Source organism: Pipistrellus kuhlii, unplaced genomic scaffold (assembly GCF_014108245.1).
Source record: "Pipistrellus kuhlii isolate mPipKuh1 unplaced genomic scaffold, mPipKuh1.p scaffold_m20_p_17, whole genome shotgun sequence".
Lineage (NCBI taxonomy): Eukaryota > Metazoa > Chordata > Mammalia > Chiroptera > Vespertilionidae > Pipistrellus > Pipistrellus kuhlii.
In genome coordinates, this window is record NW_023425482.1 from 11050015 (window position 1) to 11061802 (window position 11788).

Below are 11788 nucleotides of genomic sequence, written 5' to 3' on the forward strand. Positions count from 1 at the left end.
CCACCACCCCCTTCCAGTGCGTCGTAACCCAGGGCAACTGTCGCCCTCGCCCGCCGCCGGCGAAGACTAAGCTGCCGGGGGGCTTTCCACCGCACTGGCCCCACATGTGAGGGTGTGAGTGGCCGCGGCCGCTTCCCTGGCCGCTTCCCCGCCCCGAGAGCAAGGCCCCATCCCACTTCTCGCGCCGCAGAGCGGGAGCCCTGCCCAGTAAGAGAAGCGGCTGCCCTCTGAGGCGGGGATGCAAAAGGGAGAGGTATCATCACTGGGGTTAGGGGCGGGGACTGGTGTGGGTGGGAGTGGGCGGGGCCATTGAAAGGGCGGGTCCCTATCAGGGAGGAGCCAGTTGAGGAAGGGGTGGGGCTTGGTGCGGCCAATGGGGACGTTTTGCTGGAGTGGTTAGCTCTTTCTTGAAAGAAGAGAAGGAAGGCGTCTTGTGTGGCAGGGTAGGAACTGCTGTTGGAAGGGGCGGAGGTAGATGAGGAAGAAGGAAGGATCTTGGAAGAAGTAGGGTTTCCTGAGGGAAGGGAACGACCATTAAAGGACTGTTAAAGGGAAGAAGAGCCTTTCTTTGAGGTGAGACAGGTGGGGTCTGTGTTTGATGACTTGTATTTTCAGGTAGACTGTAAGCTGTATGAGAGCTGGGCATTGCTTCACACTTTATCCCCGGTTCTAGGCACTGAGTGAATGGGAAAGATGGAAGAGGTGGAGACTGCGATGGGAATAAAAAATGGTCTGATCCGAGCTCAGATCATTGTAGGAACTGCTCTCCTATGAACAATCAAAGCTGCTGTGCTCTATGCGCACATAATAAACATAAGGCACAAGTAATTAGCATAGGGAGATAAGATTTATACTCTTAAAAGTGTAAACAATTTACTCTAATTGGGTGGGGTATATGTTTAACTTTGAGGCAAAATTTCAACTCCTTACAAATTTGTGTTTCAAAATTATAAATCAGATTGAAAGTGCCAATGACAGTTTCCTTTAGAGACTATATTACAGTGATCAGCATGCCCAGACCAATCTTCAAGACCAGTTTATATAGGTGAAGCTTAGCTCTGTACTAAGAAACTTAACTAGCCCTGGCTGGTTTTTCTCAGTGGTTAGAACATCAGCTGTAGACTGAAGGGTCCCAGCTTTGATTCCAGTCAAAGGTAGGTTGATTGCAGGCTCAATCCCCAGATCCCTGGCCCTGGTTGAGGCTCATGTGGGAGGCAATCAATTGATATTTCTATGTTTCTCTCTCTCCCTTCCACTTTCACTCAAAAAAGTATCTCAATGGAAAAATATCCTCAGGTGAAGATTAACAAAACAAAAAAGAAAAAAAGAACTCCCACCATGTCTGTTTCTATTTATTGATTTCTTCAACACATAATGATAAGGTCCACAGGAACATCCATTTAGAATTCCAAGTGAAACTGACAGAAACCCATCTTTCCCTCTCTGAAATTCTGACCTGCACTCAAGATTCCTTTAAACCTAAAACTTCTAGGAAGATGAGGGTAGGTGTGGAGACATGGTGGAGAGCCAGGGAACTGGTAAGGAGTTTTGAGAGATTACTGCTTGCTTTTGACTTAAAAACCATGTGGGCTTTTCACTTCTGACCCATCAACATTACACCCACTGTTAATTGATTAGGAATGTGTCAACCAGGTGTAGGAATCTAGGCTAACACATTTGTAGTCTGCCTATGTAGACAGGCAATGGCAAATGTGCTACCACTGCCCTTATTTGTTCCCTGACAGACTTCAGTAATCAATCACAGAACTCTTTTCCATAGTGGCCAAGTCTTTTCTTTCTTTTCTTTTTTTTAAATATATTTTATTGATTTTTCACAAAGAGGAAGGGAGAGGGATAGAGAGCTAGAAACATCTATTCAGCTGCCTCCTGCACACCTACTGGGGATGTGCCCGCAACCAAGGTACATGCCCTTGACCGGCATAGAACCTGGGACCTTCCAGTCCGCAGGCCAACGCTCTATCCACTGAGCCAAACCGGTTTTGGCTGTGCATTCTTAAGATGTGGGAATTTGAGATTCTTGTCTGAAGAAGTGAGAACTGTCTTCAGATATTTTCAGCATTGTCATGTGTTGCTTTTGGGAGGAATGCCAGGAAGTGAGAAGCAAAATTTTCAGGCATGCAGATGTCTTGATTTGAGAACATTTCAAAATTTTTTTTAATTATCCTTATTTTTTTAAAGTATTACAGATATCCCTTCATTTGTTTGTTTGTTTATTTTTTCCCATTAACCCCTGCCACCCTGACCCTGCCCCTCCCAGGCCTTCACCACTTCATTGTCTGGGTCCATGGGCTATGCATATCTATAATAATAAAAGCATAATATATTAATTAGACTAGACATCCTTCTGGAATTCCTTTCTTCTGGACAAGACCGCAAAGGGTGGAGACCATGGCAGAGGTGGCAGAGGCCCCCGGCCATGGTGGTGGGCAGGGGCCAGGGCCAGGGCCAGGGCCAAGGCCCTTACACGAATTTCGTGCATCAGCCTCTAGTATACATATAAGTTCCCCGGGTAATTACTCCCACCAATCTTTTGTAGTAGCAGACTGCTTTGTAACTCAGATACAGGCCCTTCTCTGAAAAAACACATTGAGCATCTTCAGAGGCATAGACTTTTGATTTTTAAAGATATGTTTTTATTTATTTTTTAGAGAGAGAGGAAGGGAGAAGGATAGAGAGATGGAAACATGGATAAGAGAGAAACATGGATCAGCTGCCTCCTGCATACCCCTACTGGGGATTGAGCCTGCATCCTGGGCATGTGCCCTGACTGGGAACTGAACCACGGACCTCTTGGTTCATGGGTCAATGCTCAACCACTGAACGACACTGGCCAGGCTGGCTTGTTTTCTTTCTTTCTTTCTTTCTTTCTTTCTTTCTTTCTTTTCTTTCTTCTTTCTTCTTCTTTCTTTTCTTTTCTTTTCTTTTCTTTCTTTTCTTTTCTCTCCCTCCCTCCCTCTCCCTCCCTCCCTCCCTCCCTCCCTCCCTCTCTTTCTTTCTTTCTTTCTTTCTTTCTTTCTTTCTTTCTTTCTTTCTTTCTTTCTTTCTTTCTTTTTTTCTTTCTAAACATATTTTTGTTGATTTCAGAGAGGAAGGGAGAGGGAGAGAGAGATAGAAACGTCAGTGATGACAGAGAATCATTGATCAGCTTCCTTCTGCATGCTCCATATTTGGGATGGAGCCCACAACTGGGGCATGTGCCCTTGACTGGAATTAAACCCAGGACCTTTCAGTCTGAAGGCTGACTCTAACATAGACTTTCTTTACCTCATCCAAGAATGGGCACAGAGCCTTGCTCTGGAGGGCAAAGCTAGGACCAGGGAGCGAAGCAGGAAAACCAGTGTTGGTTCAATATAAGAAAGAGCTTTTTAACAGAGCACTAGTTCTCCAATTTTGCTGGATTTTAGAATCATCTCAGGTGATTTAAGAAATCCTGCCTGATTGGATATGGCTCAGTGGTTGAGCATTGATCTAGGAATCAGGAGGTCACAGTTCAGTTCCTGATCAGGGCACATGCCTGGGGTTACTGGCTCCATACCTGGTAGAGGGTGTGCAGCGGGCATCTGATCAACGATTCTCTCTTATCATTGATGTTTCTATCTCTCTTTTCCTAGCTCTCCCTTTCTCTCTGAAATCAACAAAAATATATTTTAAAAATAATTCACATTAAAAAAATTCCTGATGGCCAAGTTGTGCCTAGTCCAATTATAATCAGAATCTCTGTGGGTGGGGTCTGGGCATTTTTATTTTATACTAGAGGCCCAGTACATGAAAATTCATGCATTGGAAATGGAGTTCCCCAGCCCAGCCCACCCCCTCTCACAGTCCTAGAGCCTTTAGGGGCCCATGTTCAGGGCCCCCTTCACACCTCTGCTGCTGCCACTGCTAGCAGCGCAAACCTCGGCCAGCCCTGGTTACCTGAGCCTCAGGCAGCTCTGGGAGGTTGGGCAACTGCCATTTTGTGACTGTGGGTGCTGCCATCTTTGAGGGCATGGCAATCAATTAGCATAGTCCCTCCTCATTGGCTGTGGGCACCACCATCTTTGAGGGTGGGGCAGTCATTTAGCAAATTCCCTCCTTATTGGCTGTGAGTACCGCCATCTTTGAGGGCATTAGTCAATTAGCATACTCCCTCTTTATTGGCTGTGGGTATTGCCATCTTTGTAATGGTGTGAGGGTCAATTAGCATATTCCCTCTTTATTATATAGGATAAAGCTCCCCAGATGATTCCAAGGTGCAGCTAAGTTTGGAAACCAGTAAATTACTTTGCCATTTGAGAAGATTCTCTAAATAGTAAACGCCTTGTCAGTAGAGATATTTTAAGCAAAAATAAACATTCTTCTTATTGATTCAAGCATTCTAGCACTACTTAATCTCTCCTAAATAATATCTACTTGATTAAGTAGTGCTAGAATGCTTGAATCAATAAGAAGAATGTTTATTTTTGCTTAAAATATCTCTACTGGTTCAAATGTATATGTAGTTTAGAAGAGAACAAGGTCAGAATGCATTTATAGGAGCTTCTTTGGCCTGGACAGGGATTGAAGTGGAATTTCACAATAGGAGAGGATCCAGCTGGTTTGCACATCCTGTCAGGTCCTCTGTCATGCTGTTTGTAAATAAAATAGCACCTCTAGTTTTTAGTCACTTGTAATATGTTTTTTCTTCCAGATCTCATTCATTTCCTCTGATGTCATACTGGAAAGATTAGGATGTCCAGAGATATTTGACCTTTCATTGGTAAATGGAATTTTATTGCCATCTAAATGCCATTTTAAGCCTAAATAAATAAGCTGAAATGGTAATTGAACAGATACTGTTATAAGAAGTTACTTGTCTCTACTTCAACAGAAAAGGAAAAAAATGTGGGTTTTTGGCAGGGATCATGTAGGGGTGATAGAAAGCAAGATGTGTGGTCCCCAGTGGACTTTATTTCATTACAAGCAAGGACTTCCTCAAGGACTTCCACTGGCTGTTCATTAGCACTCAGCTGCTTAGGCATTAAGAGTTCATCAATGCAGCTTTTGCAGACCCCAGGAGGAACATCTGTCTGTGGGAAAGTGTTGTAATCATGCCCTTTTCATATGAGCAAACAGACCCAGAAAAGTAACTTATCTAAGCCTTACACAGCTAGTTTTGTTTGGCACTCAAATCTGTGCTCAAAATTAGGATATAAATTTTCTAACCCTTTGACTGGATTATAAATGTCAAGTCCCATTTTCAACTTGGGAAAAGCATCAATTAAAAATGGATAACATCATCATCGTCATCACTTCCACCACCATCACACTATCACCATCATCTACTGTATTAGTTCTCTAGGGCTGCCACCCCAAAGGGCCACAGACTGGGTGACATAAACAGAGCCTGTCCGTTCTAGAGGCTCACCGTCCAAAGTCAAGGTATTGGCAGGGCTGATTCCTTCTGGCGATTATGAGGAAGGATCTGGTCCAGGCCACTCTCCTTCGCTAGTAGATGGCCATCTTCTCCCTGTGTCTCTTCATATTATCTTCCCTCTGTGCAAGTCTGTGTCCAAATTTCCCCTCTTAATAAAGATACCAGTCGTATATGGTGGAGGAGGGTAAACTGATTGACTAGCTTAGACCATATGCTCTACCAGTTTCCTCAGAAGCCTAAGGATCCCCAAGCTGATATCCATAGTTGTTGGGAAGAGAAAGAGGAGAAGGCCTGTGTGCATAAGTCACACACATCCACTACAGTTCTCTTATTAGCACAATATTATCTGGGCTTTTGGGAGTGGAGGGTAGTGACGCTACATTGCTTACTGTAGTCTGTACTCCATCATGAGGGATAGGGCCTTGTTAAACATCTTCTCGTCTTCACTCTCAACTTTGATCTTTAAATCCATTAGTCTATAATTAAAGTTATCTTTTATATTGTCAATAGTTGGCAATGGATGGTTTTGTAATATTTCTTCTGAGTCTACTCCTGAATGTGTTGAAAATGTATCACCTGATTACTAGTATGCTTTAAAAAGAAAATTAAAACTGAGTTCAATCCACATTTCAAACTGCAGGAAGAAGATGTTAAAAACTTTAAGCAACCATCAGAGTAATCACAGTTATGGATCTCTGTCAGAAAAATGAGACGGAGTTAGAAAATAGTGAAAATAATGAAATTCCAAGCACAGAAGAAACTGAATTAAAGTGTACTTATTCAGATGAAAGAAAGGAAAAGAATCATGTTTGTTGTCTTCTCAATATCAGTGACATCACGTTTGAACAAGATGAAAAAGCCAAAAAGTTTGTTATTGGAACTGGATGGGAAGAAGCAGTAAGTATCTTCTTGAGTTAGGTCTCTTGCACAATAGTGTTTTGGTTGTTGTTTTATAAAGTGTGTTTTTTTTTTTTAATTTTTATTGGAGAGAGAGAGAGAGAGAGAGAGAGAGAGAGAGAGAGAGAGAGAGAGAGAGAGAGAAGGAGAGAGAAACATGAATTTGTTGCTCCACTCATTTATGCAGGCATTGGTTCATTCTTTTTTTTTAAATTATATTTTATTGATTTTTTTTACAGAGAGGAAGAGAGAAGGATAGAGAGTTAGAAACATCGATGAGAGAGAAACATCTATCAGCTGCCTCCTGCACACTGCCTACTGGGGATGTGCCCATAACCAAGGTACATGTCCTTGACTGGAATCGAACCTGGGACCCTTCAGTCTGCAGGCTGATGCTCTATCCACTGAGCCTAACTGGTCAGGGCTTTTGGTTCATTCTTGTATGTGCCCTGACTAGGGATGAACCCACAACCTTGGTATATCAGGATGACACACTAACCAACTAAGCTATCCACTGAGCCAAACCAGTTTTGGTGCAACTACAGTATTAAATGCTTCATTCAACCTAACATTAGTCCTATGTAGCAGGTATTATGAACAGCCTACTTTTGGACAAGGATACTAAGGCACCCAATGGGTGAAATAATGTGCTGAAGATCACCCAGCCAGTGGCCAAATTCTTCTGGACTTGAGAACCTGAGTTCCTTAACTACTGTACTAAATTCCCCCAAGAGGCCTGAGATTTCTGTCCCAGTGATTCTACTCAGAACCCCGTGGGTTTAACCGTAAAGTATTCTCAGAATCAAGAATAGCATCCTAAATTTAGAATGAAAAAGAAATTTGATCTACTGTTTTTCAGGTGACACTTGGTAATGTCACAACAAGGGGTGAGGGGAGGAGATGCTACTGGCCTCTGATGGGTGGAGGCCAGGAGTGCTGCTCCTACCAGCCCCAGACAGCACCCAGACAAGGAATAAGCCAGCTCTGTGTGGTTCAGGCTGTAATACCTGAGCACCATAGACAGGGTGGCTTAAGCAATAGACAGTTATTTCTTCTGTTGTAGAGGGTGGACATTTAAGATCAGGTGTCAGCATGGTTGGGTTCTTGGTGAGGGCCCTTTTCCTGGTTTTTCCTCACATGGCCACCTTTGTTCTGTACAGAAGAGAGAGAGAGAGAGAGAGAGAGAGAGAGAGAGAGAGAGAGAGAGAGAGAGAGAGAGAGAGAGAGAGAGAGAGAGAGAGAGAGATCCCTTGACTCCTCCTTTTTGTATTAGGACACTGATCCCATCATGAGGGCCCCCATCCTTTTGACCTCATCTAATCCTAATCACTAAAATGCTGCACCTCCAAATACTATCACATTGGAGATTAGGGTTTAAACATGGGACTTTAGGAGAAACACAAACATACAGTTCGTAACAAGCCCCAAACATTAGTCGTGCCAAGGTTGAGAATCCCTCAACTACTCGGTTTATTTTATAAATGTGGAAACTAATGGCAGGACAAGGCAGAGTGATTCACCCAAGTCCACTGACAGTTGAGAGAATCGTGTCTTCAAGAGCCCTCCTCTAATGCTATCTCTGCTGGACTGCCCCCACCGCAGTTCTAACCTTCCAAACACACGTTCCTGTGCCAGATAAGTCAGGGCAATAGGCTGTCCTATTTACGAATTTAAAACTTTCTAAGTTTAGATGGTTCAGTTTACTATTGAAGGTAACTTTTGAAATATACATCCAAGGGCTGTTGACATGGACCTGCCTCTGCTCATCCTCTCTCTCCAGCCACCTCTCCCACCCCACCTCTCCCTACCCCCCATGCAGCAGTCTCCTGAGTATGGTAAACAGAGCCTGGAAGGACAAGAAAGCCTGGTGGGGGGACAAGGACAAGTAGTTTTGAATTGATTTTTATTTAATGTAGATCTGAAAAAATATATAGTCATCACATCAAGGTAGGCAATTACAGATCCTATTGCTTAGTATTTTAAAAATCCTATTGCTCGTATTTCAGATTTTAAAATACTATGTATATGAGGCTAAAATAGGTATTGAAAGATTAAAAAAAAAAAAAAGACATTTGTTTAAAGAAAAATATTAGTTCAAATGTCCAAAATGGGAATGGGACCAAAATTGGGGCGGCCAATCAGCTGAGAGTAATACACTGCTTTATTTCCAGGTTCGAGGCTGGGGAAAGACTTCTCCAACTGCTTGCCTTTTGTCCAGAAAGAAAGGCAAAAAGGCGAAAGTGGGAGAAAGTGTCAGAGGCTGCTTACTCTGTGTCAGTCTCTCCCAAGGGATCCCCGAGACTGGGCCTGAGACCGAGGCTGGAAAGTTGGAGTCAAGGGCTCTGGCTGAGGCAGGCTCAGAGGGCGATCGAGGTGGCCCCACTGGCTGCCCCACCACTGCCTCCAGGAATATTAGCAAGATGTGCTTTCCCTCCCACAGTCAGGGAGATAAAAAAGGTCTGCAAATAAAGGAGTTTATTTGGTGCATGGAAGAGTGTGCCGTCCCCGGGACTGTTAGGGGCCAAGACTCCAACAGCAGTACTGACCAAAGTCCCTCCATCTCAAACTCATTGAAATCCAAGGCCCTTTTAGTTCTCCCTCCTCTGAATTCTTCAGCCCCAAATGGCTTGTATGCTCAGGGTAAGAAGAGTAAGAGCTCTCTCTCGCTGCCAGAAGAGAAGGTGCTGAGTGTGGAAAAGGATGAGTGTGTGGCTTGTGCATATGGATTGAAAATAGTTGGAGGGAAAGATGGAAAGAGACCCTTTGAGCTGGCCAAGCACCTTAAGTTCAACTGCATGCAGCCTTCTCCTCCACCAAGGGTTGGGACATCCCTGCTGGCCAATCCAGAGCTGGGCTGCCTGCACTGGTCCCTCCTGCCCAAGAAAAACCTGATGTGCCCTCCCAATCCCAATAGTGTTCAATGTCTCAGCACTGTGCAGCTTTTGCAAAAACAGAGAGGGCAAAGCTACAAAGCCAAATTCAAAGCCAGGAAGCTGAGGCCTCCCATGAACACCCAAAAGTGCATTTTCAAGGAAGCCAAGCAGGAAAACAGGCCCCATCCAATGGAGACCAATGTGTTCCCAAGACCTTTCTTGCCATCCCTCAAAGTGAGCAGAGTTGGTATTCCCGTCTCCACTCACAGATTCCTCTGAATTGCCACAATATAATTTCCTGGGAATTAAGTACCTTTGGAAACTCATTCATCCTCTCTCTCCCCTGCCCCCACCCCATTCTCTTCTGGTTTCTTCCTTTCTCTCCCCTCCCTTCCCCTTTTCTTTTCCATCCTCTTCTCTCCCTTTTTGCCTTCTTCTCTGTCCATTTTTTTTTTTTTTTTTGGTAGTAGAACCAGAGGAAATAAACTCATTGTATGGATATGATTTATTCTCAAAACACCCATATTTATGTGTTACCTGCTTCAGTTGCTTAGTCATTTATAAAATGCAAATTAGTAATGCCAGTCTCAGCCTCTGCTTGCTTTATATCTCTCTCCCACTGGAAGCCAAGTGGATGGTGGGGAATCTGAAGAGGGTCTCTCTCTTGGTGATGCCCCAATATCACCCTTGAACCCACTGGAAAGGGCTCTTTCTGCTCTACCCCAGTGCCTGAAGCTAAGTGTACTGGCCTCTTTTGGACCAAATTATTTCTTGTCTTTGTAATTTTAAGATTTTTTTAAAGATTTTAAAATTGATTTTTGTAGGGAGAGAGAGAGATTCATGTGCGAGTGAAACAGATCTGCCTCCCACACGCCCCCCACAGGGATCGAGCCTGCAACCTGGGTATATGCCCTGACTGGGAATCAAACTGGCAACCCTTCGGTGCATGGGACTATGCCCAACCAACTGAGCCACACTGGCCAGGGTTTCCTGATATTTTAAAACAGGAAGATATCTGTCTGTTGCCTCATTTTTTTTTTCTTGCAACAAAGATTTGAAACATTATTTGAATAAAAAACTCCAACCTGTGTCTAAATGACTATACTTGTGTTCAGGTGATATATCCTTGCATTATATCCATGAGGATACCATATCCGTTGTATCCTCTATGTCCAAAATGACATAAATCCATGACTTTACCATATTTATTGTATCCCACGTGTCCAAAGTGATATATCTTTGTATTGTAGCCTCTTGCTAATCTCTGTGTCTGGGAAATTTTAGCCATAGTTCTAAAAAATCTGCTTGGAAAACAGGCTAAGAATCATTATTTGAGGGGGGGAAAGGTCACTGTGATTATTGTCACCCCACAGGCTTCCTCTTGCCTTACTTTGCATCAATATTTGGGAACTCTACAACTTCCGACAGACACAGATGGGGCTGTTACATTTTCCTTTCTGATCCTTCTCCCCACTCATTTTACTCCCATGCATATTTCCTGAAGTTGTATATAAATTAAACATTGTTTGTAAATGAGTTCTATTTTAAAAGCCAAGTGACAGTGCTAAGTAGAGAAATGCTCTGGGGGGAAAATAACTCTTCGTAATCTGAATAACCATTTAGCTGCTCTGTAATTACAGTTTGAATTTCCTTTAAGTAGGTTGTACTTGAACTCTGTACTTTCCATTCCTGATGACTGCATTTGTAAACATCTGCTTTCCATAATTGCTCTTTAGGGTTTTGTTTTGTTGGTTTGTTTGTGTTTTGTGTGTGTGTGTGTTTTTTTTTTTTAAACACCAGAATGCAGGAATGGTTATAGTACAGCATTCATTAAAAGATATATTTTGCCTACTTAAGTTGGACACTTCTTTAAAGTCTAGAAGCAATTTGTAGGTTCCATCCATCCCTTCTTCCCTGAATGAAGGAAACATCTGGATTCCATCATCAAGAAAGACCCAGATTTCCCACTGTTTCTTGCCAGTGGGGGTGTTGGAGCTGGTACTGTGTGAGGACAATCTATCAATGGCAGCCTGCCCACCAATGTCAGTGGTTTTCAAGCCCCCTTTACAAACAGCAGAATAATAAGTTCAATATGCAAAAGAGTTCAAAGTATTTGGGAGGGAAGGGTATTGGCCAGCATGAGTGAGCAATGGAGCCCAACCTACTTAGCCTAGATATATTTACTTTTGAGATATTTTTAAAAATATATGTTTTTATTGATTTCAGAGAGAGTGAAAGGGGAGACAAAGAAACATTAATGTGAGAGAGAAACATCCATCAGTTGCCTCTTGCATGCAACCCAACTAGGGACAGAACCTGCAACTTGGGCATGTGCCCTGACTGGGAATTGAACTGGTAACCTTTCAGTGCATGAGACAATGCTCAAACAACTGAACCACACTGGCCCAACTATTTTTGAGTTCTTGAGGCAGTTTAAAAACATTGATATAAGTTACAACTTAATATTTCTTTCTTATGAAAAATTCTTTTGATGAGATGGAATTATAAATTTTACAGATTTCGGGGTAAGCATCCTATCCTATATAATAAAAGGCTAATATGCAAATAGACCAAACAGTGGGACAACTGAACAACTGGTTGC

At 43.1% G+C, this 11788-nt stretch overlaps 1 protein-coding gene across 2 annotated transcripts; it reads left to right on the forward strand.

The window, feature by feature from the left end:
• Nucleotides 1–384: 384 nt before the first annotated feature.
• Nucleotides 385–9981, forward strand: CUNH16orf46 (chromosome unknown C16orf46 homolog). 2 transcript variants are annotated; one of them, XM_045582663.1, is made up of 4 exons: nucleotides 385–573; nucleotides 4691–4793; nucleotides 6057–6313; nucleotides 8485–9981. In XM_045582663.1, the coding sequence occupies exons 3-4, from the start codon at nucleotides 6104–6106 to the stop codon at nucleotides 9463–9465; spliced, it is 1191 nt and encodes a 396-aa protein (XP_045438619.1). In that variant the 5' UTR covers nucleotides 385–573; nucleotides 4691–4793; nucleotides 6057–6103; the 3' UTR covers nucleotides 9466–9981. The 2 variants fall into 2 exon arrangements, with proteins under 2 accessions (XP_045438619.1, XP_045438620.1); XM_045582664.1 differs by having other exon boundaries at nucleotides 4691–4759.
• Nucleotides 9982–11788: the final 1807 nt, after the last annotated feature.

What these genes read in the sequence shown, in the direction of transcription:
- CUNH16orf46 (XM_045582663.1), top strand. Translation starts at nt 6,104, where the DNA reads ATGGATCTCTGTCAGAAAAATGAGACGGAGTTAGAAAATAGTGAAAAT. An exon ending in GAACTGGATGGGAAGAAGCA is followed by an intron (nt 6,314 to 8,484) that starts GTAAGTATCTTC and finishes CTTTATTTCCAG; the next exon opens with GTTCGAGGCTGGGGAAAGAC.